The sequence below is a fragment of the Passer montanus genome, unplaced genomic scaffold (genome assembly GCF_014805655.1).
Source record: "Passer montanus isolate IOZ18808 unplaced genomic scaffold, ASM1480565v1 scaffold52, whole genome shotgun sequence".
NCBI classification, from domain to species: Eukaryota; Metazoa; Chordata; class Aves; order Passeriformes; family Passeridae; genus Passer; species Passer montanus.
Genome location: NW_024370152.1, coordinates 923,878 through 951,158, shown reverse-complemented (window position 1 = coordinate 951,158; position 27,281 = coordinate 923,878). Strand labels below are relative to the sequence as shown.

General features: G+C 36.8%; 1 protein-coding gene across 11 annotated transcripts in view; it reads left to right on the top strand.

Moving 5' to 3' along the window:
• PCGF3 (polycomb group ring finger 3) overlaps nt 1–27,075 on the top strand; it is a 55,481-nt gene extending 28,406 nt beyond the window's left edge. For 4 of the 11 annotated variants that reach the window (XM_039724096.1, XM_039724091.1, XM_039724095.1 and 1 more), the window contains 9 exons: nt 3,382–3,444; nt 6,076–6,193; nt 10,921–11,017; nt 14,770–14,825; nt 15,782–15,892; nt 16,397–16,485; nt 18,122–18,259; nt 20,263–20,343; nt 21,748–27,075. In XM_039724096.1, coding sequence (XP_039580030.1) covers nt 6,085–6,193; nt 10,921–11,017; nt 14,770–14,825; nt 15,782–15,892; nt 16,397–16,485; nt 18,122–18,259; nt 20,263–20,343; nt 21,748–21,795 — 729 coding nt within the window. In that variant the 5' untranslated portion in view covers nt 3,382–3,444; nt 6,076–6,084 and the 3' untranslated portion in view covers nt 21,796–27,075. Of the gene's footprint in view, nt 1–184; nt 3,064–3,381; nt 3,445–6,075; nt 6,194–10,920; nt 11,018–14,769; nt 14,826–15,781; nt 15,893–16,396; nt 16,486–18,121; nt 18,260–20,262; nt 20,344–21,747 lie in introns of those variants that run through there. The other 7 variants (XM_039724099.1, XM_039724097.1, XM_039724101.1 and 4 more) reach the window with 4 other exon arrangements.
• Nucleotides 27,076–27,281: the final 206 nt, after the last annotated feature.

Below are 27,281 nucleotides of genomic sequence, written 5' to 3'. Positions count from 1 at the left end.
ATGTCAGTTGGATCCAAGATGAAGAAATACTAATCTTTTTTGCAAATTATCTTTTTTTCATATTAGCTGAATGTTTGGAACATTTTCTGTGTTTGTTTGGGGTTTCATGTTCCAGCACTGAAAGAAAGTGTCTCTTCTCTCTCCATTGTTGGTATGTTGTTTTTGAATAATTCATTGTTTGGCAGCTGTTAAGAAAACTGTCTATTCAAAATGGAATTCTTCTACCATGTCTTCCATCCATTTCAAGCAGATGTGGTGGCATATGTTAGAAAAGTAGGCTTTGTCTTTGTAAGAGAAAGATTGGTGTGAGTATTTTCTTTTTTTAACTTTTTAAAACAGGATCTCTCAATTCTTTTTAAGCACTTCAGAGGGCTTCTTTTTCTCTAAAGCAGTGCAGTGCTGATTTGTTCTGCCTCCAAAACAATAACCAGGATGAATTACTAACAACTTGGGTTAAGAGTGGCTCTTCAGCTGTTGAGTAAGATTTTGGTGTTGCTCTTTTTTATGCAGTGTTTACAAAACTCCTAAAGAAAGTGATGCTAAGAATTAGGGAAGATGTTATTGCTATTTTCTACACAATCTGTGGACAGAAATCAAGGTGAGGATACTGCACTACTCTTGGAGGTGCACACTTGTAGGGTGAGAGGCATTGTACCCAAGTTGCAATGCAGGAGATTCCTATGAGACAGTAGGAGCATTTTTTGCCAGTGAGGGTTGCTGGGGACTGGAAAAGGTTGCCCAAAGAGGCTGTGGAATCTTAATTGTTGAACAATTTCTGAGTGAAATAGAATAGCCCACTGTAATTCTATGTAAGTGGCCTGCTTTGAATAAAAGGTTGGATTAGAGAAGCCTGGAGAGCTTACTTCATTATATCTATAATATTATCCTATGTGACATGTTCAAGGGACACTTTTTATGAATTGTACATTTCCTGTAAAAACAGGTGAGGGTCAGGTTGATGTGTTGTGTGTCTTTTTTAGGTGGGTTTTTGTTTTGGGGGGGGGTTGTTTGGTTTTTTTGTTTTGCTTTGCTTTACTTTTTTTTGTTGTTGTTTTTGGTGGGTTTTTTTAAAAATTTTTTTTATTGGTGAGTTGAGTAGAGTTTGGTGATTATAGAACTGAGTAGTGACTTCTTACTATTCTGGCAACATGCTTTTGAGGGAGAAGAACTGTGTTTTGGCTCCAGTGTTCATTTGTTGACTAAGTACAAAACAAGGCTTTAAATTTTTTAATCAAGTGTCATGGTTAAGTCAGTGGATTGAAAGTTTCAATCTTATCTACAGTTCTTAACATTTGAGATTGCTTGCTGTCATAGGTTACTATTTCAGCAGGTAAATCTCATAAGAACTAACAATTTAATTTAGAAGAACTAAAGAATTTCTGTTTTACAGAGATTTGCCTTTCTTGGCTTTGGCTTTCTAAAACTAAATTAAGGTATGGTATTTTCTCTTGTCTGCTAACTGTTGTGGGGGTTTAGTGGGAGCCTGAGGTTCACAGTGTTCAAATGAGCTATTAGGTTTGGAAAATGATGCTGTAAATGTTCAGAGTTTGGTCTGTCCTCTGAATTTACCTGTTTTTATATAGGATGGTACCTTTCTGTGAAACTTTTGCTTCTGAACTTGATTGTGATCCTGTGAAAGATTCGGAAGCTCTTGTGCATGCATCTTCTACAGTGCACGATAGGTCATATTACAAAATAATGCAAATGTAATGGTCTCTTTTAGAGGCTTGCTACTTCTACTAAATCCTGCACAGTCTAGTTAGTCTCTGGGGGGGGAAGTGTCAATTGGGAGATATGTTTTTGGTCTGATTTTTTAAAAATTATATATATATATATATATATTTAGGCAAGAAGGTATCACTCTAGGTTGTGCTTTGGAAAAGTAAACTTCTACTATTTGTTCAAGCTGGTGTGCATGACTTAATTGTCAACCTGATTCTGTGTGTTTTCTTTTCACAGCAGCTTTAGATGTGTTCGCTATTGAGCTCATGCTAACTTCATTGAATTAGTGTCTCTATGATTTTCTAACAGTCATCAGCAGCTTGAGATCAGTCAAGAAGTTCAGCTTGTTTAATACATGGATAGGCAGAGATAGTAAATTCATAGAATCATATGATGATTCAGGTTACAAAAAGATCATGTCCTTTATGTGAGGTGGTTACCTGTAAAAGGACCTGAGGGAATGGCATGACCTGTGTCAGGGAGGATTTAGGTTAGGTATTGGGGAAAGGTTCTTCCCTCAGAGCGTGGTTTGGCACTGGAACAGGCTCCCCAGGGAAGTGGTCACAGCACCAAGCCTGACAGAGTTCAAGAAGCATTCAGACAATACTCTCACGCGCATGAGAGACATTAGGGATGTCCTGTGCAGGATTTGGACTTGATGATTCCATGGGTCGCTTCCAACTTAGGATATTCTATATAATCCAGCTGCTCAAAGCAGAGTCAACTGAGGTCAGACCAAGTGGCTCAATGTGTTATCCAGATATCTGTCTGTGCTTTTAAGCTGCATAATTTCTTGGGAATATGTATTTAAACTTGTGATTTTGTTTTTAAGGTTAGATTACTTGTTTTGGAGGCATGTGAATTAATTTTTAGCTTTCTTTTCAGCATACAACTGTTTGAGAGATGGGAAGACAAGTTCTGTGAAAGAGGTCATCTGGAATTCAGATTTGAAAAAATATGCCCTTTTCAAAAGGAAGTTGTTTAAGGGAGACCTGGATTTGTCTGGAAAATAGAAAAATAGCTTATATGATTCTTAGTCAAACTTGGTGTCTAGGATGTTGTGTAGTCTTGCTGTTTTGTTCCAGTTTGTGTGACATTACTGGCATGGATTTTGGTGGGATGATAACAACTTGGCTGTCTTATACAATAGAAGTGGTGCTTAACTTTTGTTTGGCACTAGACTGTAGAAACATGGGCATCTTGGAGTGCCTTCCCAAGAACAGATGTGTGGTTCGAGTACTGCTAGCACCCCTTCTGAGCTGATAGTGTATTCCAGATAGGAACGTGAAAGACATCCTGTATTAGCTTCCAATCCACATGGAGTGTTTCTTCTTAAGCATTGTGAGTAGTAGCTTAGTTTTTCTATTTCTGGTATTTTCTAGTATGACTGTGTATCATCTTCAAATGCAATAATAGTGAGAAAAAAATAGTTTATGATTAAATCTGCAATTATGTTCTTTACTTCCCTATGAAGTGATACAGAACAAGCAGGTGATAAATGTGAAATTACTTTACATAACATGGAATTACTTTATGTTTTTAATTAGTTGCTATGATTAGTGAATTTAATTTCTTATATGAGGTTGTAACATAAGTGTCTCTATTTTTCTTTATATGTGTCATTAGTTCTGCTAAATTTTTTTTTCTATTTCCCTCTAGGAAGCAATTCAAGTTTTCTGCAAAGTCTGAGCATTTATGTTATCTGACTGAACTGACATCTTGGTAATATGCCATTTTTTGTGAGCTTCTCTCTACCTTTCTAAATATATATGAAGTGGTCTGGCTTTTTAAAAATTTTATTTTAATTCATTTAAAATTTTTAATAAGTCCTCTTGTTGTAAGAGGTTAACTGTTTTGAAAAGCAAGAGAGGCATTTTGAGTTATTTTTTTTCCCAAGACTGGAGGATGTGGGTCACAATTGTAGAAGATGCTCAAATAAAGTATGACACTGATAGCTTCCTTATAGATCTTGAAAGTTGCATTGTTCATTGGGAGATTCAAGGTGTGCTGAAGCAACCATGTCTGGATCTCTGGATGAGCAGAGAAGAGATCCTTCTCCTGTTTTAGTAGCTGCAAGAAGGCAGCTCCTTCTGTAGGTTTTATCACCTTTTGAGGTGTCTACTGTCCTGGAAAGACCTCTTACCTTTCTGTTGCTTCTTCCAATAGTTCTTATTCTCAGTCCTTCAAACATCTAATGAGAGCGACTTTCTGTCCTCCTTCAAAGGTGTATGAAATTTTCATAAGGTTGATTTGATAGGCTTGCTCTTGATATTCTAGAAGATGCTCATTTTTCCAGTGCCAAAATGTGTATGATTTTTTTTTTCCTATTAAGTTGGAAAAGTGTATATTATTCTTGATATCCCCTTTTTTTTTCCTCTAGCACAATGGTCTTTATTTGGTATTATTTTTGCTTTTGTTGTATGGTTCAGTCACTGTTCTCATAATATTATACCCCATCTGATTTTTTTTTTGTTTGTTGAGGGTTCTTCTAGTGCCAGCATTTATCTCTACTGTTGGGAGGAAAACTTGTAATTTTTTTTCTAGAAAATAAACTTCTTTGCTTCAGATTTCACTGTTAAGTCTTTGGCTCTTCTGCCTTAGGAGTGCTTGGATTTCTGCCTGTGGTTGTTCTCAACACCTTCTCAATTCTTGCCTAGACAAGCAGCTAGTTGTATTGATACTGCCTTTTTCAGGATCTGTTTAGGCTAATTTCCCTTTTGTCTGTCATGAATTGTGTTTTTTAGCATGCCCACTTTCAAATTAACTGGTGGCTTAATGCCATCTCTTGAGCTCTTCTTGAAGAGTGATGTTGAATAGCTCTTCCTCAGCACCACAGAAACTTACATATCTCATGTAGTAGCGTTTAACTGATGACCTCATGTACTAACTTGAAAGGATTTAATGTGCATCTGGTTTTCAGAGGGTTAAAAATAATTCTACAATTAGGAAAGTCATTCAGGTTCTGAGTAAATGTTTCTCACCTATTTTGTCTGCTGCAAAACCAAGCTGCTCTTTTATTCTTCTTTAATAGGTGGTTACTAGATTTATAGCTAAATCTCAAATACTATAAAATAATACTGATTTTTTTTTTCTCCCATTGTTTAATTCTTAACAATAAGACCTGGAAATCTTCCTAGTTTTTTTGTATAGGACAATGCAGATTTACATGTATAGGTGTTGGATATGTTTCTCTACAGTTTACAGTGGAACATTTGGTACTTCTCTGCACTGGCATAGTTCAGATTGTGGAAGTTTGCTGTTTGCTGTTTCTTTTTCTTAGTACCACTTCACTGAACATAGACAAAGAAAGTTGACAAAATTTAAAATCAGACAACCTTGTTCACTGTGAAACTTGGGGAACATGTGTCACCATTCAAATTCTGAAATGTTTTCCAAACTGAGCTAGATGAAAACCAGTATTTGTGAGCCAGGGACAGTAAAATCACTTTAAAGGAAAACAGTATAATTTGGTGACTATTGCAGTACGAGAACAAATATAGTAGGTGGTAAGTAGAATGCTGATCAAGTTCTGGTAACAGTACAATTTTCAAAATGTTTTGAAAAAAATAATAACAGCTGTGTTTAAAATGTAACAGTGTGTTTGTAAAGGCATGGGCTTTGTGTGGTGTTTTCTCTCTAAGCAGTTGGAGTTACTGCAAAAAAAAAGTTAAATGAGCTTTTTCATTTTTGATTTCTATTTTTTTTCCCTTTTAAAGATGGTTATGCCATCCTATGCTCAAAAGAAAGGAAAAATGTCTAGTTCTAGTTTTAGCACAATCAACTGCTCCTCTGCCAATGAAATTATTTTAATCTGTAGTGTAGTCTTCAATTTACTTCTGTTTAAATAAAAGGGATTTCAGAAGGTTTACTTTCCAGCTCCATTGTTGAGAGACAGATTCAAAATTATGCTTTCACATAGGCAAACACTTAAAAGTGTGGTTAAACTGAACAGTTGCTTTGACTTTTGAATTGTCAAAATATTTTTGAATCTGAAATTACTTTGAGGATTTTCTTCCTCCATATTTTGTGAGTTACATCATTACTCGATTGACTATGATGACTCAAGTTACCAGGATAGTAGGTTTCACTTTAAATCTGAGTCTGTTGGTTGGTAAAGGAACTTAGTAGTAGCATACAGAAGGGCCATTTTCTATGCTCTTGCAGTACTGACTTGCAAAATAGTGTGGGGTTTACGTTGTTTAGTTTCTGTGAAGTGACATAAAAGTTAGTGCCACCACTGTGCCTGCACATCAATGTACATTGTACAAAAGTCTGAAGCTAGGTTAACACAAGTTAATAATTTATTCCCAAATGACTACAGCTGTGTTGTTTTATGATGCGTCTCTTCCACAGACACCAAAGATGCTAACAAGGAAGATTAAGCTTTGGGACATTAATGCCCATATAACCTGTCGTCTGTGCAATGGATACCTGATTGATGCTACTACTGTAACAGAATGCTTGCATACTTGTAAGTAGAAGTATAATTAAGTTAAACTTGCTGACTTTTTTGTATCTGTTTGTCTCTGGCTTTTTTTTTTTTTTTAAAAAACTTGATATGCAGGTTTCAAACATATTGTAATGGTTTTCAGTTGAAATTTCAAATTGTGCATCAGCCAAAAAGCATGTGTTTTACTAGACTGCTTTTCTTTAACAGATGATTTGCTTTTTTAACAAAACAAATGGAGGGAACATTAAAGCTGTGCTGCATAAACTTGAAGCCATATACAATTTGTGGCAGTGTAACTATTCAAGAATGCAGTGTGCCTTCATGCTAAAGGAATGTGGAATACCTAGTTCTCTCTTCTGTGACAGTTGATGTAGCATATGTTCTCCACCTGGAGCCTTTTAGATGTTTCTTTCTCTCCTGTTCCTCTGCAGAAAACAGAGTAGTTTACCAATAAGGAATAAGTATCTTGTATTGTATCCTAGAAATAAACTTGTATTCCAAAACACTGTGATAAAGTAGTTGTTTGTTGATAAGTTACTCCGTGAATTTCTATTTTCATGTAAGCGAAGGATGACTTAAAACCTTGCAACCCATCCTATGTTTTAAAATTGCTCTGTCACAATATTTATGTTTATTCTGATAAAGCTGGTAGGTTGTTTAGTTAGTCTAATGACTTAGTCCTAAATTTTCTTGCAAGGCAATTATTTGGTGACTGTGTCTTTATCATAAAACAATAAGTGTCGTCGGACTTCAGCTTTTATATCTGACAAAGGGGAAAGGCAATGTTCATGATTTGTCAGTTTATTATGTTTTTTATTATATTCCATTTAGAAGCTCTGTTTATCAGCCTTGATGAATTTGTTGCATTTGTCACGCTTCATGTCATTCTGAATATCCTCACAGAATCTAGCACAGTAGAAGGGTTTGTTGTATGATTCCAAGAATCACAGAATGGTTCTAGAATCTATATTCAATCACCTGGCCATGGGGCAGGGTCAGCATCTACTGGAGCAGGTTGCTCAAAGCCCTATCTAACCTGACCTTGAATGCTTCCAGTGATGATATGTCCACAGCTTCTTTGTGCAACCTGTGCCAATTACCCTTATTCTTTTTAATATCTAATCTGAACCTATCTTCCTTCAGTTTGAAGCCATTCCCCCTTGTGCTGTCAGTACACGCACCTGTAGAAAGTTCATCTCCATCTCTCTTGTAGTGCCCTTAAACTTTTGTAAGACTGCTTTAAGGTCTCTCCAGAGCCTTGCTTCCTGTCTCAATTTCTGTAGTATTATTTTCAGAGCTAGACTTCTACTTAGTTGTGCCCAGATTTCTTTACTGTTGCTGGTTAGAAGACTATCCAAAATGAGTATCATAACAAGTTAACATGGCTGACAGAGAGCTAGAGAGAGGTAATTTTTTATTGTTCTTTAAAAACAAAGCAAAACCTCACAAATACGCCTCAGCTGATACCATCCGCACCATCTCTTATATTTACTTATGGGGGAAATGCATAGATCCACAGCTCTATGGTGCTTGCTGCAAAAGCCAGGAAATGCACCTTACTACCTTTTCCTGCTGCTTTCTCTGCGGTTTTCTTTGGCTTGTTTCTCCCTTACTTTGACAGTTCATATTTTATGAATACTACTTCACTCTGTGCCTGTAGAATTAGTTTTTTGAGAACAGGCACATTGTCCTGTCTTTTTAACAAAACTTCATACATGTTGGCATTGTTTGTATTATATAAGATAATGCTAATAATGTATGTTCGTGGAAAAGCATCCTTTCAAAATCCATAATGAAATTACCCTGTCTGTTGAGGTAGTGAATTCTCTTCTAAATTATACCAACTTGAAATTTTCATTCTCTTCTACTCAGAACTGCACATTTTTCTTACCTTTTCAATTTTTCTCTAATTTACTGATCTTTAGTCATTCAAAGATTCTTCAGTAGTAAATAAAGTTCTTGAGTCCTTTAGTGGAAGTAATTTGGAGGACCAAGGCCAGTCCTCTGGAGGAACAGAGCGAATTTTTGTAAAACGGAATGTAGGAGAAAACAATTTTTATCCTACTTATTTCTCTGCTGTGGTTTTAGTTTGTTGGTGACAGTAGGCCACTGAATCAGTGGCTAAAAACTTCATTAGTAGTAACTAAAAAAAAAGTCAAGTCTTTTTAGTTTGTGTTTGTTCCTTGATTAAACTTCCAGACTAGATGATGTATGGAGGTCTTGTAAAACTTCGTGTTTATAATGTCAGTATTTTAGTGTTTACATGTGAAAGCTGTCCTGTGTTATGAAAGGGAAAACCTCACATTATGAGGTGTACCTCACGTATCATCTTCTGAGTGCATCAGGATGATAAAAGGTCAGCTTGAACTAGATACCGAAAATAAAAAAAGTCAAGAGAAGTGAAACTGTTAAAATAAAAAAGTGAGCGTTAGCCTTGCCTGTTCCTGTTCTGATTAAACCTCTGTGATGTGTTTAAGAAATCAGAAAATGTACAGCTAAGTCTATGTCCACAATCAGTGCCTGTATGTCTGGGTGAACAGAGATCAGAGATACTGGAAAACCAAAGTAATGGAAAATTCTTGAAATAATATTGTTTCAGGCTGTAGAATGATTTCCATGTTGCATGTCCATTGTTCCAAAGACTTCTCATTTCAGGAGAGTTTATAATCTCAACCTGATCCCAGAAAAAAAGAATCTAGGTGGCTGCAGCACCCTTCATAAGCCATCTAGTGGCATTTATTTGGATGCTGTACTCAGACTGAAACCTGCCAGAACATTAGCTAACTTGTGACCAGTTCATTTTAGGAGGAGTTAGTGTTTACCCAGTCCAAGCTGGAAGATGTGCTAACATGGGATGATGTTTTAGATATCAGAGATTACTTTGGGTTGGAAAGTAACTATTGAAGTCACATAATGCATCACCACTGCAATGGGCAGGGCATCTTCAGCTGCATGAAGATTCTCAGAGTCCTTGGTGAAGCTGTGCTGACTGTCCGGAGTCATCTCCCTGTCCTCCACGTGCCTTAGCATAGCTTTTAGTACTCCATGATCTTCCCAGGCACAGAGTCAAGGCAGACATGTTGGTGATTTCCAGGTCTCACCCTTTCTACCACTTCCTAAAAGTGGAAGCAGTGTTTGCCTTTTTCTAGTCACTGGACATTTCCTCTGACTGTCAGGACTATCGCTGTTAGTGACTTGGCAGCTACATCAGCCAATTTGAGACCCTGGGACACATCTCATCAGGTCCCAGAGACTTACATGTATTCACATTCCCAGGTGTTCATAACTCTGATCTTTTCACACAGTAGAAGGGATTTTACACCCCCAGTGCCTCCTTTGCGGTTCATCTGTGTGAGAGCTGTGGGAGGAGAAATTGCTAGAGAAGACTGAGGCAGAAAAATTGAATACCTCAGGTATCTTCTTGTCGATTGTTACTGGTTTACCAGTCATGTGTGTCTGGGGGTTACACATTGTTTGGCCTTCTTTTTGTGACATACTTACAGAAACCCTTTATAATGCTTCATGTCCCTCGCCGAGTTCAGCTTCAGCTGAACCTTTCTGACCCTTCCCTACCCAAGTTAGCAACATCCCTATACTCTTTCCAGGATACCTGTCCCTGATTCCTCTGTCAGATTCTGCTTTTATTGGCTTGGTAGGAATGGTGTTTCACTCCAGTTTTGCAAAGTGGATGGATCTACTGTTCTGGCACCCTGCTGGAGCAAGCTGCTGTGCTTGTCTTACCTCTTGGTAAGACAAGGAGGCTTTGTCTTACCTCTGCCACCAACAGGGCTGTCATCCTCGGTGTGTAAATGCAAAACACACTGCAAAGTTATGGTACTTCATTTACTGTTACTTTTTTTTTTAGTCAACGGGTGTTTATGTAATTGTACTGTCTTCTTGTTTGAGAGGTAGATGGCACTAGAGTTACAGAAATCCTTTTGTTTTGTGTGGTAAGTGCATGAATACCAAGACTACATGAACTAGTGCACTTCAAGAAAACCTCCCTTCTTTGCTCCATACCTTCTCAGTTGTAAATTCAAGTGAGTGAGGATATCATGTAGTAGTGTTTTTTATGAGTACTGTTTTGGGGCAGGAGAGGAGAGTGGTGTATAAATAGTTTACTTTGAAAAAGATGGGTGATTGTGTGTATGCATATAGAAATGTGCAGCTTAATAGTGAATGACTTCTTTAGCAACTTCTAGCAGGATATTTTACTAATAATGAGGGTCTGTGACAATGTAATTTTTTTTCTGATGGAAGTTCAGCTGTAGTACACTCTGTGAAAGTTAGATTTAAGATAACACCCAGATTTCCATTTTCCTGCTTTGGAATTCTTTTTGTGTGTTGCCACCACACACACTTGTTCTGTATGTGGCCATGGTTAAAGCAAATACTTTTTGTTTAGTATTGTAATGGCAAATCGTTCCTGTAATGTCATCCATGCAAGCTGCATGTTGACCTGCTAGAAATTGTTCTAGTAAATTTTGAAGTGAGATTTAGTGTTGTGTACTGTGTTAAGGTTTTTGACAGGTATGATGCTTTAATTCTAGTGCATCCTTTCCCTATATCAGGAAAATTTATGAAAGGTACTGGAAACTGTATTCTGCAAGATTGGACATCATGCACTTATGATGTAGAAAAATGAACTTGTTGTAAATTTCAGTAATGTGCATTCTGTGACTGTATAAAAGCAGACTTCTGTTATGCTACTTTTATTCCTTTTTAATCGTGAATGTCTTTTTTATTAGTCTGTAGAAGCTGCCTAGTGAAATATTTGGAGGAAAACAACACCTGTCCAACATGTAGGATTGTTATACATCAGAGCCACCCATTGCAGTATATTGGGTAAGTATAAAAGCAGAAGTGCAGGTAGCTTTACTCTAGACTGGTTCATCCCCTTTGATACACTACAGCTTCTCTCAAAATTTTCATTCATGCTTATCAGCATGTTAAACATTGAAAAAGAGGTACGAAGGAGCTTGAGGAGGAGATACAGCATGAAACTTCTGCTATGAGTTTGCAAGGCCTTAGCATGGCAGTTTGTTCCAGACTTACAAACAAGTAAACTATACACTCAAATGTTTAATTTTTGTGTGATTTTTAATGGGATATAGTCATTCCTCATTTTGTATGCTTGGGTTGCAAAAATTATATATATGAAACATTTCTAGGTATTACACTTTTACAAAATTATCAAAAATTAGTCTCAGTTGAACAGTGCTTTTCAGTGTCTCACAGTAGTAATAGAAATAATTTTCAGCTTTGTTGTTCAGTTAATCTTTCAACGGTCTGCTTAGGTCGTAGGAGCAGATAAGAATGTCATAGAATCATCATAAAATGGTTTGGGTGGGAAGGGACCTTTGAAATCATCTAGTTCCAACTGTCCTGCCATGGGTAGGGACACCTTTTACCTGACCCCAGATTGATCAAAGTTTCATGAAGCCTGGACTGGACCCTGCCCTCCGCCTGCACCCCCATCTTTCTGGGGATGGGGTATACACAACATCTCTAGGCAACCTCTTCCAGCCTTGGCACTCTCACTGGAGAATTTCTACCTATTATCTAACCTATATTTGTTATACTTTAGTTTAAAACCATTCCTCCTTGTCCTATGACTACATGCTTATGTAAAAAGTCTGTTTCCAGCCTTCTTTTGGGTTCCCTGCATGTACTGGAAGGCTGCTCTGAGGGTTCCCTGCAGTCTTCCTTCTCCAGGCTCTACAGCTCCGGCTCGATCAGCTTGTCTTCACAGGAGAGGAAGTCCATCCCTCTCGTCATTTTCATGACTCTCCTCTGGACTCACTCGAACAGATCCACATCCTTCTTATTTGGGGGCCCCAAATAAGCAGTGGTCTAGGTGGCGGCTTTTGCAGGCAGAGTAGAAGGACAGAATCACCTGCTTCGATATGCTGCCGAATTTCTTGATGCAGCCCAGGTTGCAATTTGCTTTCTGGACTGCAAGTGCACATTGCCAGGTCATGTTGATTTTTTGGTTTGCTAGTATCCCCAAGTCCTTCCCCTCAATCACTTCTCTGCCCAGCCTACATTTGTGCTTGGAATTACCCCAGTCCAGGTGCAGGACCTTCTACATGGTCTTGTTGAACTGAGCTTCACATGGACCCACCTCCTTCCAGCATTCCTTCCTTCCAGCATGTCCACTGCCCCACACAGCTTGATGTCACTGCCAGATTTGCCGAGGGTGCCCTCAATCCCACTGTCATTGACAAAGATGTTAAACAGCATTGATCCCAGTACTGACCCCTGTGGGACAGCACTTGTGACTAGTCTCATCTTGGATATTAACTGTTGATCACTTTTGAGTGCAGCCATCCAGCCAATTCCTTGTCGACCAAGTGCTGCATTAGTCAAATCCATGTCTCTCAAGTTAGGGACAAGGATGTTGTGCAGGACAGCATCAAATGCTTTGCACTAGTCCAGGTAGATGTCGTGACTCACCCTTTCTTCATCCACTGTCTCTGTAACCTCATCAGAGAAGACCACCAAATCTGTCTGACATGGTTTGCTCATAGTGAAAGCCATGTTGGCTGTTGCCAATCTCCTCCTTATTTTCCGTCTGCATTTACATAGTCAAATTGCATGTTCACTAAGTATTTTTGTTGGGTTTTTTCCTCCTTTTCTTGCCAGAAAAGACATTCTCTTTCTTTTCCTTGAGTGCTTTCCATTTTACTCCTGCTGATGAAAATACATTGTAATGACATGTCTGCATTACCTGTTCCATATCGTGTAGTGTTTTGTCTTCCATTATAAAGAACATGTGTTTGTTCATAGCATTTTTCAATGTGCCTTTCTCACTTCTATAACAATTTCTGAAGCAATGGTTTTAGCAAATGAGTCTGATTGCACTTTTACAGAAAACTGTCGATGTTCCGTACACACTTGAATTGCTCAAGCTCATCCTCATTCAGGAGCCTGAAACTAAGTATGCTGTCTCCACATTCATATAATACACTCATACTCCTGTGTGAGTGTATAATTAAAGGGACAAGTACATGCAAATAGCCAAGAATGAATAAATGACATGTAAGACAACATGTTTGCCTTGGTTCAAAAACCTGGGTTTTGTGCTAAAAGGGCCGGGAAACAACATGATATTGAGAGCGGCTAGAAGGCAATTTGTTATTTGTTTTTTATTGTTGGATACACTTCAACTTACGTAAGCTGCTTAAACTAGTTTTAAAATACTGCCCCATCGAAATTGAAACAGACTTTGACCGGCCTGCTTTTGGATATATTTATTTACTTTTTAAAAAAAAATAATTGACACTCCAGAGTTTCAAAGGGTGTTTGAAAATGAAGATTTAAACTCCTATTCATATGTGTCTGTCTGAAAAATAAGTAAACTAAATGTATCTCCTTGTTTACATTTCTAAATACTGTTAAATATCACCATAGAATCTTAAATTCTTTGGGACCTTAAAATCATCTGTATGATCTAGTTCCAACCCCCAAATTGTCCCCTCTGATTTAATGTCTTATATATTTTTGTTCAAATAATTTTGGCAATGTGTTTGCAGTCCACAAATGACACTTCATAATCTCAGCCTGTACAAATGGGATTGCTGCTGGTGAAAATGACATGAATTTAGGATAAGTGATATTCTGGATCTTGTTGTAGTGGTACTTAGAATATTGTAATTACTGTTTGTAAATGTCTTGATTTGTCACCATTTCTGTACTTGCTTACTGATCTCTACTGCTGTGAAATGCTCATGTCAGGTGATGAGAATCCTGAGACTACTTTTGTAAGCCTTTTCTGTTCAAGTCCAATTTATGACTTGATACTGCAGACACTTTTGAGGTAATGACATTGCAGCAGTCAAGGCAGACACTTGAAATGCTTCATATACTATTTCTTAATTGGAATTTAATGTAATATTTAATTTCTTTGAGATCATGACTTATTTTGGATTAGAACAGGATTTTTCTCGGTGAGCTGGGGATTAAAGTTTAGAATCTTTACTGGCCCTACTGTTCTACCTGCAGTGCAATTATTACCTTTTTTTCATTTGAGTCACACTACCTCTACAGGCTGCTTAGCTACATAATGTTTCTCACAGTTACTTTGTCCTTTTAAGAACAAAGTAAAATTTAGTTTGTCGTGGTCTTTTTCTGTGAACTGGTCTCATGCATTTTAGAAGAATCCTAGTAAATATAACTAATCTAGAAATGTGAGAAATTAGTCTATAGGAGTGAGAAACAAGTTATTATTGATTCTGTTGTAATAAAAATGAGTTTACCTCTAAGTTGGAAAAGAATTTTAGATTATGCCTGACATTCTTGTCTTGATGCAGAAGGACATATCAGTGGGGTGAATTCTTCTACAGCCTAGTCTTTCTCAAAGTTTCATTTGTTTTCTATCTTAGCTTGTACTTTTTCATAATTTCTTCTGTGTTGCTGTTCTTTCTGGTTTGATAGAAATACTGATTGAGAAGTAAAATTCTTCTTAGGTGAATTTCGAGATTTTTGCATATGGTTAGTACTGGAACTTTTTAAAGAGAAATGTTTTCAATCAAGATCATGAACTTAAGCTTTTGATTTTGTTTTTGTTTCTTTGTTGTTTTTTTTTTCCTTGCTAGTCATGACAGAACAATGCAAGATATTGTTTACAAACTTGTGCCAGGCCTCCAGGAAGGTAAGTTGTGGTATGACCTTTTTAAAGGTCAGTTTGCACATATTCTTTGACATTAAAAAAAAAAAAAAGAAAGTTTCAGTGATGAAAAAGGGATGGGAGAAAAAATGCAGAAAACTAGACTCTTTCACTTGTGTAATTTTTAGCAATTAATTTAATTTCATACCTGAACTAGCAGCAACTGCGTGTGGGGGTGGTGGGAGACAACATGGGATGTTTCTTCCAAAAGCAATATTATGTAAAGCAGAATAGTCATTCAGCTTTTGAATGCTGCCATACCATAATTCTAATTTGTTTTTGTTAAACTGTATACCTGTTGTGCAAGCTTTCTAGAATTCTCAGAGGTAAAATGCAATTTTAAAATGGTTTTAGTTTCTGTTGTTTTGAGAGTTCTTTTTTATTAGAGAACTTTCAATTACTGTTTTGATAATCCTCTTTGACACGAGATCTGTTAAACTAAAGAAATACTTTATAAATATTGCTCAGTGGGGGTTTTTTTGTCTTAAAGTATGTTAAAGCTTTCATTTAAGTAGAGTATTTTACTCTGTTGAAGCTTCTTTTTAACCAGAGCATTTTCAAATATCAGTGTGATTAAATAGATACTTGAAAAATTATTTCTGGGAAAATCAGAACTATGAATAAAAATTCAAAACCAATGTTTTGACTGAAATAAGGTCATATTCAAAATAGGGGATATTCAGAATTAGTTGTAGTATTTTAAATTCCATCTCATTCTAGTAGTAATAGTATAGTAGTAATTATACAGATAACTTTATGCTTTTGTAATTCTGAAAAATAAGATTAGGCATAACTTGATGTGATAGGAGAGATAGAAGACAGTAAATAATGACACCACCACCACTTGTTGGCAATCCTTAAGTGGGAAGGGATTTGGAATAACTTCATGAATATTGCATTAGAACTTGATTACAGGGATTAATATTTGCAATTTTAAACAGCGGAAATGAAAAAGCAAAGGGAGTTTTATCACAAACTGGGCATGGAAGTTCCAGGGGACATCAAAGGGGAGACATGTTCTACAAAACAGCACCTAGATTCTCATCGAAATGGTAAATAGTCCTTTATTTATTCTGTCTTTGGTGGGTGACATATAGTAAATTGATAAACAGATCTGTTGGAAGTATGTGCCCAGTGGGTATATTACAGTCATAATTGTTTCCTAACAGCAAGGAATAGAATCAGCATAGGATTGTTGCCTTGTCCCTTATTTGTGCACAGAATTCTTGGTTTTAGCTGTTAATAGCATGTTGCTTGTGGCAAAGTTGGTCTCCATAGTAGTGTCTACTATGGGGATTGTGAAATTAGCCAGCTTCTGGGCTGCTAGCAGCTGAACTCCATAGGTGTTCTCCTCTTTCATGTCACGGGCTGTTGGCTACAAGTGTTGCTTGAGCCTATAAGTACAATTTGGGAATAGCAAAGCTTATTCTGTACTGTGGTCCTGAAACGTGCTGTTTTAATTGTATTAGCACTATAAGCTGCTGCTGAGTATATCTGGGATTTATATATGAAAATAATATATATGTATCCCATATATCTGTGTTTTTTTATCTAAGGTGAAACTAAAGCAGACGAAAATATAAATAAAGAAACTTCAGAGGAAAAACAGGAAGAAGATAATGACTACCACCGAAGTGATGAACAGGTGGGATCATAGGGCATGCTCTAGTTTTATTTTGTGTTTTAGCTGTCGTGTTTTGGTAAGGTAACTTTGATAATCTAACAGAGAAGAAAATAAGCTTATTTGAAGCTACTTTTTCTGTTGTCTGATACAAACATGATGCAGCTTGGGCAATGCTTTTTTGTAAGCATGAGGTTTTACCTTTGGGTTTTGGCAGGAGAATACATTCAAATCTTCATGCAAATGTCTTTATATTTCTGACTGTTTGTGAGTCTTCAAAGTTTGCTGTGAAAACATATTTGTGTAATTTTCCACCTTCTATAGGAATGTACCCCAGTGTTAGTATGATACATTAAACTGAATGTGTATTGATAATTATGAATTAAACCTCTGGCACTGTTAACACATTCAGTGCAGTTAGCTCAGGGTGCAGTTGCATGAGAGCTGCAGGCTGAGCTCTGGGTGGGAGCCCGAGGCAAGGCCATGAGCTGCCAACCCTTGGCACAGGAAGGGGCACAGGGACCTGTGGCATCAGCCTGGGGACTGGACACTGAGACACAGCAGTAGCTGAGACCCCCAGACTTTGGTGCTGCTAGGGTCTGAATGCCCAGGGGTTCCTTTGTTCAGGGCCCCTTCTCAGAGCCACCAGCTGGAGCTGTTGTTATTTAGTTACTGCACCACAATTAAGCTATCTGAAGGACTTGGATGTTTGAGACTCTGCTATGGGAAACCTGGGGTTGAGTTGGTAAGGAATCCTGGTCTGAATGGAAGTGTGAGGGGTGTAGCTGTGAAGGGGCTTCAGTCCCAGCTTAGCTGGTGTGAATGTGACTGCCAGAGTGGCTCCTGCATGGTCAGACAGGGAAGCTTCCTTAACAGCACTCTTACTAACTTATTACATATTTTGTTTTCAACCTTTAATGTTAAGTCAGTGTTAGCCCTGTATCATAAAAATATCATAAAAGCGAGGAAGTCCACTTTTAAGTTTTAAACACAAAGCCTGTTTGAAGGTGAAAATTCCCTTTGGTATAAACAGGCCATGCCTTTTAAGTTTTCTAGTTATGCATGTCCAGAGTAACTTTAGATTGGGTTAATTTTCTTCTCAGTTGCCATGTAAGGGAACTTTCAAAGGGATTATACTTGTTACTAGATCCTCCTAGTGCAATACAAGTGCATACCATCACAAAGAGTTTAGACTGTAATGAATAGCTGGAAGGGAAAAAAGTGAGCATTTGAAATATTTGTCATATAATTTATATTAATTCTTTCTAAACATGTTAAAATTAAACTAGATTAGCAGTTGCATTGACAGTTGGAAATTATGTTAGAAGCAATCATTAAGAATTGACAATGGTTTGCTTACTGTTTTCTTGCTCTAGTTTTTATCATATGGTCCTCTTAAGCTATTGACAGCCTATGAATTTGGACTGAAGTAGCCTCCTTGTTCCAACATCAAAAATTACTGCTTGAAGATTTTTGATTATTACTTACCACTCAGCTTATGAAATCTTAGAAAAAGTGGTTTTCTTAATAGGTGTTTCAATTTAAAGAACACTAGTACTGTACTTCACTGTATTGGATTAATAAAAACTGCATGTGGAATACATAGGAGACTGCAGGAAATTGTTGCAGCCAACTCTTGATTTTTTGCCTTTTCCTGAAGGTGAGCATCTGCTTGGAGTGCAATAGTAGCAAACTGCGTGGATTGAAACGAAAATGGATTCGTTGCTCTGCACAAGCAACAGTCTTGCATCTAAAGAAGTTCATTGCCAAAAAACTCAACCTTTCTTCTTTTAATGAGGTAATATTTTAATTTTTAAAAATTTTAATTTTTAAAAATCTGTATCGTACAGATACGAAAACTTGAAAGGGGTGGGCTTGTTCCTTTGCAAAAGGATGTCTTTTATTCTGATTTTATTTCCAGGAAACAGAAGCATACACTGCTTCTTGAATTATATTTTATGTAGCAATTTTCTTGTCCTTTCTTGGGTCTGTACAGGACTTCCCACTTAGTTTGCAGTGCGTTTTTTAATGCGCTTTATAAATAGTTGAGCAAAAAGCCTTGGTTATGTGCTTCCATGTGTTGAAATGGACTCTGGCAAGACGATTTGTTTGACAGATTGTAGTTGAGTTTATCTCCAGCATTTTAGGAAGTTTGCACTCTGCAGGGGCCAGACAGAAATCAACACTTCAACAGTAAAGCCCAGTTGAAGAGAAAGCAACACAAATAGATTATTATTATTTTCTGTGTCTTAGTGAAGCACAATCTGAAGTTGCTGCCTACCACAGCCAGAGTGTTATCAGATGTCTACTTTTCCTTGTCTTTGCAGGGTATCATGGGAAGAGTTTAAGTTGAAAGGTACAGGAAAGGCAATACTTTGAACTTCTCCTAGACCAGATTCAAAAATGAAAAGTGGCAAACTGTGAATGCAGCCCCTATTTATCACTTGGCTGGATCTTGGTTACAGTTTCTGGGCATCTCAGTTGATTCTCAGCTTGACATCTCTCAATTCCATATTATGACACTGATTCACTGAATTTCATTAAGATATTTCATACAAATCAAATCATCTGCTTTCCAGTCCAGTGTGTCAACACCTTGCTGCTCAAACTTGTCAACAGCCAATTTGCATCTCTATCACTTTTCCTTCATATCTTCTGTACACTTCAAACACACTCTCTCTCTTATGGTTCAAGTATATCCCCAAACTCTGCCAGTTTTCCTAAAACAAAACTATATATCCCACCTTGTTCTCAGCTGGTTCAGAGGTGGTTGACTCCTGGCTTTAGCACAGCAGCTGCATAGCTACAAGGATTGTTCAAATAGGTTTATTTTTAATATATTCTTTTGGTATATGTGTGTGTAAGCCCTCCAATGCAGTGTGGCAAGATGTAACTTAAAAATCTACTTGGCTTCTACTGAAGGAAAAACTTTTATGGAGTACTGTTTATTTCCTTGTTATCGCTTTGTGCCTTCTTAAAAAATACATAAATACCGTGTAATCCTTGTACCAGTACCAAGTAACATAGAAGGAGAATTTGAGGATATGGTTACTTGGTTGCTTGATACAGACTATTCCAGGTTTGAGTTACTGCCATGTAAGTGGACTGCATGCACATTCAGGCCTTTCTAGGCTATGGGGTAAAGCATTGTAACATAAACCATCTTTGTGGAACTTGCTGTTTTCATACATGTTGCCTGGTTTTAGTTCATGTTCAGATATTGTAGTTCAGCTGATTTAGTAGTCGTATGATCCTCATGCCTTTATGTTGAGATCCTCCCTGTTTCTAATATCAAGATTTTTTAAAACAGAGATAGAAAACAAAAAATACCTGTTGAGTATCTGTAAAATCCCTGTAAATGTAGCATATAAGTATATGGTAGATGGTGTTTTTTAAAAAAACCTGTGCCTTGTAACAATGCCACCTGACTGGTGTTAGGTAAAAAAAAATTCATAGTATGCTAAATAACAGCTCTCTTTGAGATTTCTGTCCCCTTGTTCATGTATTCAACATTTTTTAAAGCATGTAAAGCTTTCAGGAAATAACTTGAGTACTGCTTGGGAAGATAAATCAAACATTAAATCCTTATCATACTGTATTTCTTAGGCAGGCCTTGACATGGTACTTTATGTTGAGAGCAGGTATTATCTTTTCTTTCCTGGTATGATTTTTGTCTGCAGGGCAACTTCAGAATTTCCAGTACCAGTGTCTTCAGAGAAAAAAAAAAGTCTTGTATTATGTGAAATATGTTGTTTGGTGCATTGGGTCCCAATGAATTAACTGTCTCCTTTATTTTGTCAGCTGGACATATTATGCAATGAAGAGATTCTTGGCAAGGACCATACGCTCAAGTTTGTAGTTGTTACTAGATGGAGATTTAAGGTATGACACAATGATTCAATGTAAATCATGAAATGGCCAAATAAAATGTTTATAAAATAGCAATAATTTGGAATATACTGCAGTATACCTTTATGGAATGTACTTTTATAAATATCTACTACAATATCTTTAGACACCAAGTATTTGTTTCCAGTAAATTAAGGAAAAGAGAACTAAGTATTCATTGAAGAGAAAAGGGAACACTATATTAGTTGTCAAATTGTTATCAAGTCTGTCAGAGGAAGTAGAAGCTTCAAAATGTATTATTTTTAACCCTTTCAGGCAGAAGGGGTTATGAATGAGTAGCAAAACTGAACTCTTGTGAGGGAAGTCAACACTGAACATAGTCAGTATATGTATACATGGACTTATTGGAAGAAGTTTGTATTTGTAATGCAGAAGCAACACATTCTGAGCATACAATGTACACTGAGGTGAAATCACTCGGTGACTTTGGATGCGTATCTAGAAGAGGTCCATGTGGGAGCATTTTTCTGTCTTGGAATTACAAAATAATTGACCTGTATAAGAGTCACAGGATAAAGTCAGTGGTCAGTGTTAAAAATGCAGAGATGTCATAAGTGGAATCCTGCTGGAATCTGTTTCATATGGTGTTTCTGAATGACCTGGAAGTGCATTTGAGTAGTTCATTACCAGTGCAGTGACCTCATTGTCATTAATTAGGTTAGTGACAGATTGATGATAAAATATTGGATGAAGTCTTTACAGTTCTGAGTGACAGGTGATTAACAAATATCTGAAGTTGAATGTAGGTATAGATAAAAGGATACAATGCAAACATTAGGGTTTTGTGGTGTAGCTGGGTGAACCAAACATGAGCATCAAATTGATATGCATCTGTACAGTCCACTGTGAGAGATCTGTGTAATTGTGAGTCATGTGGAAAGCAGAACTGTAAACTGCCCTCCCATGTAAAAGAAGTGGTGGATGTAAAATGGAACTGAGACGCAGAAGGTCCAGAACAAACAAGCTGAAGTAACTGTTTTTATGAGACACAGAAGTCCATGGTGCAGGATGTTGTGGTGTGGATATTTGCCTATTCGTAAAAAAATCAACAGATGCTTTCACAGAGGAGGACTCAAGTGAGAGCTATTAAATGTGAACTACCACATAGTCTAGTGCTGCTTTCTAGACATCCCTTACTTCAGGGAGTTTTCCAAGATAAACAGATATGCTCCTGAGATAAAGGGGAAAGGGTTCTTTATCACCTGTTTGAGCTCCACAGATGAAGTTGCACCTTGTCTTTGTCTTGGTGAATTTTTGACAGATCAGATGGCTGCTCTTATATTAATTGAAGCTTTAATTTATGACGCAGAAGTTTTTCCTTCTTAGCAGATTAGTTCTGGATTTGTTTCTTAACTTACTGGTATTTCTGTCTTGCAGAAAGCACCTCTACTTCTACATTATAGACCCAAAATGGACTTGCTGTAAGGGAACTTTATTGTCCTTCTGGACAGAGCTTTTTGCAGAGACTATCATCTGGCACCTTCTTAGTGCATCACTAATCACATGACACAAACCAGCTGAATAATTTTGGAAGACTGGAGGGCTTTCATAGTGGGCTGTCCTGAATATTTCTTCTAGGGAAGTGTTACCTAGACTTCTGGGCAGACAATATTTATACTTTTTTTGTACAGAAGAAAGAAGTTTCAACTCAGCACGACACTACCAGCATTAAGTTTACAGATACTGAAAACACTTCACAGTTCCATGTAGCTCAGCCTGATTTGTCTCTTACAGTTACACACAGAAAAAAAAGTTTGAGTGTTGTGGGGTGATATAAATATGTTGCTTTTGACACCAAGTTGCATTTAGTTACTTGCATTCTAAATCTTTAAAAACTATATTTTTGCAAAGTGTTATTGTCTTATATAGTATGCCTGATTGCATTGGCTTTATTCAAGTTATTCTGTAGAGCATTGAACATACCTGATAATACAGTGACTGGTGATAATTTATTATGCTGCATTGAAAACTTAAGAAGATCTGGGAAACCAGTAAATCTGTAATTTTTGCCCATTGCTTTCCCTCACCTGTGTTTTAATAAAGTTTTGATACTTCTGTATACGTGTTAATTTGGTAAGGCTAAGAGAAATAATTTCAGTTGATTTTCATGTGCTGTGATATATATTTTGCTATGGTATACATTGCACCACGTAATGACAAATACTCACAAGTGCTAGATTTGTGAATTTCTTAAAAAATAAACATTTCTTATGTATTTGTGGCTTGCAGAAATCAGTTTTTAATTTAGAGAGAATTTGCTATCACTATCTATTGGAAAAGTGGCTCTTGGACAACTTTGGGAGTATTGCAGATTTTTCATTTCACTGATTAAAACTTAGCAGCTTTAAATTTCTTTAGCTGTTTTCTTATGAAACCATGGCATTTTACTTGCTGCAATTCCTAACTTACATGGGATGGGGAGGAAGGGGGAGTCAAGACAAGATTATTTTAGCACCTTTTGGCCTTAACTAGTAATTTTGCTTGCATCAGCCCTAATGGATGCAAGGTAATACACATTAATGTATGTATGGGTACATACATCTGTATACACATATAACTATTTATATTATAGAAAGAACCCTCAATGGCACTTAGCAGGGCTCACTGCACTTTTTGTAAGGCTTTTGAAAATAATTGGCTTTTAAAAAACTGTAGTTGAAAGTGATTTCTGCAAGCTATATCCACTGTGTATCATCCATAGTACAATTGTAAGAACATTTGTCTGGCGCAGGTGTGAAGTCACTGAAAACAGTGTATGCCCTATTATTGCCAGCTGGAAATAGTTAACCTGATTTTTTGAAGGAATTTTTTCCTGTCAGCTGAAAATGTTAGTCATTATTCCTATTATTAAACCCTGTTATTTTTTGAAAAATTGTCTTTGGATAAGAAGCCCTGCTTCCTCTTGCTGTGCTCCTTTGCTTCTTCTGCTAGAAAGTGTTACTTAGTAACCGGAAGCTGATACTGCAAGAGATTTATCTAAGCATTTTAAATATTCTTCCTCTTGAGTTTTCAAAGCCCTACATTCCTCAGCACATTTCCCTTAGTGTCCTTGACTCGTGGCTTCAGTTCTCCTTTCCCAGCTCTGCTGCTGCTTGTGCTTACCTTTGACAACAGGGCTCCTTATTTTTGATTACAGTCACAGATGTGAGTAGGAAGGAAATGAAAAAGAAATTATGTGAGCAGAGAATGAAAGGGAGCCTCCTGAATTGTGGAGATGGAAAGGAGAGCCACACGATGGCCAGAACATGCTGCTGTCCTTGTGGGTGAAAGTCTTAAGATAGCTGCATTTGAATGTTTAGGTTACACAGAACTCCACATCTGGTTCTTGTGTGGTGTTTGTATGCATGTCTGTGATTCATGGAATCAAATTTGGCTCTGATTTTGTCTTGCTGTTTGTGTATTTTCAGCTTTCTTTTTCTGTATTTAGCATTACTTGATCTGGCAGAAAAGAGCAAACAAGATCATGTGTCTACCATTTTTAAAACTTTCCATGAAAGCAGTCAATGCAGGTGGTATGGATGTGTACACAAGCTTTCATAATGGGCCTCTCTGGAGCTGTTTCTATGTGATTGTTACTGTTCTAGTGTAAATAAGAGGCTGGCTTTGCCACTGAGGCCCTGGGAATGTGGACAGGACTGTAAGGGTCCCAGCTCTGTGCACCCATAGTATACACACAGTGGCTGTACCTGATGTAGACATTGAACTAAAGCTGCCAGACAGCATTCTGATTAACCACCTTAATCAGAATATATATATATATATTTATATATATACACACACATAAACAAAAATATATATACATATACACATATAAATGAGATCTGTCTACCTCAAGTGTGTGTACTGCAGGAAACTTTTGTATGACTAGATACTGACGCAGTGCTGTTAAAGTACATTAGGATTTCATTTCTTCCTTGTGTACTTGAGCAACTGAGAAATTAATTACGAACACACAAATTCAGAAGCCTTTCAAATCTATCTCTTGCTGTAACAACTTACAATACAAAACTCATAAGTTTATAACCATCTTTAGAATCACTTGAATTTGTTATGGTGCTATCAGTATATAGAAAACTTTATATGGATACATAAATTCAAGCCAGTATTAATACCTATAGCTGGGGTTTTTGCTTGTAATTGTGTGTAACTGCTTTGCAATGTGTTTAATCTGATAAAACCGCACCAATTAAAAAAAACCAAAAAAACAAAAAAATAAAAAAACCCACAAAAAACAAACAAAGAAAACCAAACAAAAACCCCCCAAACCAACAGAAAACTCCAAAGTTACTCAGTTGTTTTTTTAAATCACATGTGATAACATCTTCACTACAAAAATTGCCCTCAGAAGTGGTGTGACTGTCTGTACCATATGTTAGTCTCACTAAAAGACTCCAGTGTAGAGCGAGGTCTTCTTTGGGTCAGAGCCTTGTTGAATTTCTGTGACACTTAAGAGACAATTTATATCAAGATTATATTGGGTAAAGTAACCCTGATACTGTTGAAAGTTGAACTAAAATTTGGACTTGGCCATACATATTTCTTAGTCCTGATGAGATCATGGTAGTTGGTTTTGGCTTTTGTGAAGATGCCATTACTGTGAAGTAGTTTTTACAATTTCTTACGCTGGTAAATAGCTGCGGTAAGGAAGTATCTTGTTGCATTATCCTCAGCAGCAGTGAGACTGATGAATCACCTGGGCTTAGAGTCTCATTAAGTATACTTTCAGTAAAAATAAATAATTCAGATAGAATATATAATACTGAATTTAAATAAGATTTGGGGGTTTAAATTTTAACTTTATAAAATTATTTATTCTATTTTAAGCCTTCTGTCTTATTTTACCATCCAAGTATTTTTGGTTTTAGTGGTCCAGCTTTATTTACGGGCATATAAATTGAAATTGTAAGATGTTTTTACAAGCTTCTTCATTTTACATTGAGTTTGAGTAGCTTTCATCTGTATGTTTTTGTTTTGTATGGATAAAGAGCATTATTATGCTTTCGTGCAATAGGTTTGAAACATGCATTTATTAGGCTTATGTTTAAATTGTAAATGTAGCATCTACTTACCATTACATTTAAAAGGAATGTAGATGGCTTTTCTCACTTGTTCAAATGGAGTTTTATTTGGGGCTGTTATTTGGGGGTGGGTGTGTGTGTTTTATGCTTTGTTCCATTTTTTATTTTAAGAGTGAAATGGGGGATTTAAAATATCTGTAAGTACAAGAACTATCTGTCAGCAATATTTTAAAATAAATGATCTTGCAAGAAACCTTAATGTGAATTGTGGAAGCAATCGACAAGACTTGCAGCCTATCTGAAAATGTTTTGTGCCATTGTTAGGTCTGGTATATTTGTGTACCATCACACCTGGGAATATTTTTTTCTGCGGTTGTGCAATAGTATACACAACACTGTCACTCAGGAGATATGGGACCGTAAAAAATATCAGACTACAACTATGATGGTGCTATTTTTTCCAATAGGCTATGAGCCTTTGAAAGCTTATGTGGCTCTTATTGTCTTTATAACAACACAGTTCTAGGGGATTTACAGATTTTTTTTTCTACTAGATAATAAATATAACTTGCTGTTTTACAGCATTCTGCATATTACATTGAGATAAATATAATAGGAAAAAGCCAACCAGTCTGTACATCAGTGAGATGAATCTTAGGTACACATTTTGTACAGAAGGCTTTACTGAACAGAAAAATCAAGTTTCTGCTTTTCCTCAGGTAATCACTTCCGTTTGGATGTTTCACTGAAAACATTAATGCAACTTTAGTTAGTCTGCCTAAAATTGATAACAGAAATTGTTCCGCACGCAAGTCTCCCTACATAAGATCCAATTAGATGTTACTTGGGTCTTGAGATCTGTTTTTGAAGAAGGTGCAGAGAACAACAGTAAAGAATATGGAACAATGCTTCAATCTCTGCTCTCATCAAAACTTGCAGTCAGGACAAAAATTACCTAGGAACTTGGGTCTTGTGGCAAATCAGCAGGTAGTGTTTTACCTGTTTTATTTATATACAAATCAAAGGTATGACTCTAGTATTTCTTCCATATTTTATCCTACTTAGAGTTTTTTGGAAATCTTTTGAAGCCACAATGACCTGTCCATGTCCTGGTGGTAGGGTAGGAACTACATGTCCAATTCTATGAACATTTACATTGGTAACTTTACTAATAACCTGGATGGTTCCACAGAAACCAGTGGGATCATTCATTCAAACAGAGGTGTGGCTGAAGGAAGAACTCCTGAGTTTTGAGTACTGATATTCCACTATTTTTGTTATTTCTGTTTGAAATGGAAAGTATTGGTTTGATGGAATCTTTAATTCAAGTGACTTATCTGGACAAAAGGAAAGTTTGTTCTTTCCTTCTGCAAACAGGATCATTTTGCAGTTAAGGGACAATTAGCCAGTGCAACCACTAAGCCTTTTATCCTTATATGTGGCATAATAAAGATTCTGGAACTGTCAGAGTGTAAAACCATATTTTTGGCTTAGCTTCATTTAAAAGTTTACAATTTTTTATGCTTTGTGTTGCTGTGTAATTTCTGTACTACTGGTGGCTAGTTTTGTCTGAATAAGCCTTTTGGGGATTAATGCTTAATGTTTTGATTTTATGATAGTGAAGCTTGTATCCAGTGTTTTGCCAATGAATATTATATGCTTGTTAATAAAAGCAGAGAAACTAACTTGAAATGCTGTGAGGCTGAAAGTTTTTGTCCCATTCTCTCCCAGGAACATAAGGAGCTGGCAGTCATCGTAGCACTGAATAAATGCAGTGTGGCTGAAACAGAGGTGGTGTGGCATTGCATTGTCATAAAATCTGCCTTTTACTCAAAACAGAAGGATGGCTTAAAGTATTACTCCGCTGGCAGTATGTCTGTGACAAGTGTGTGT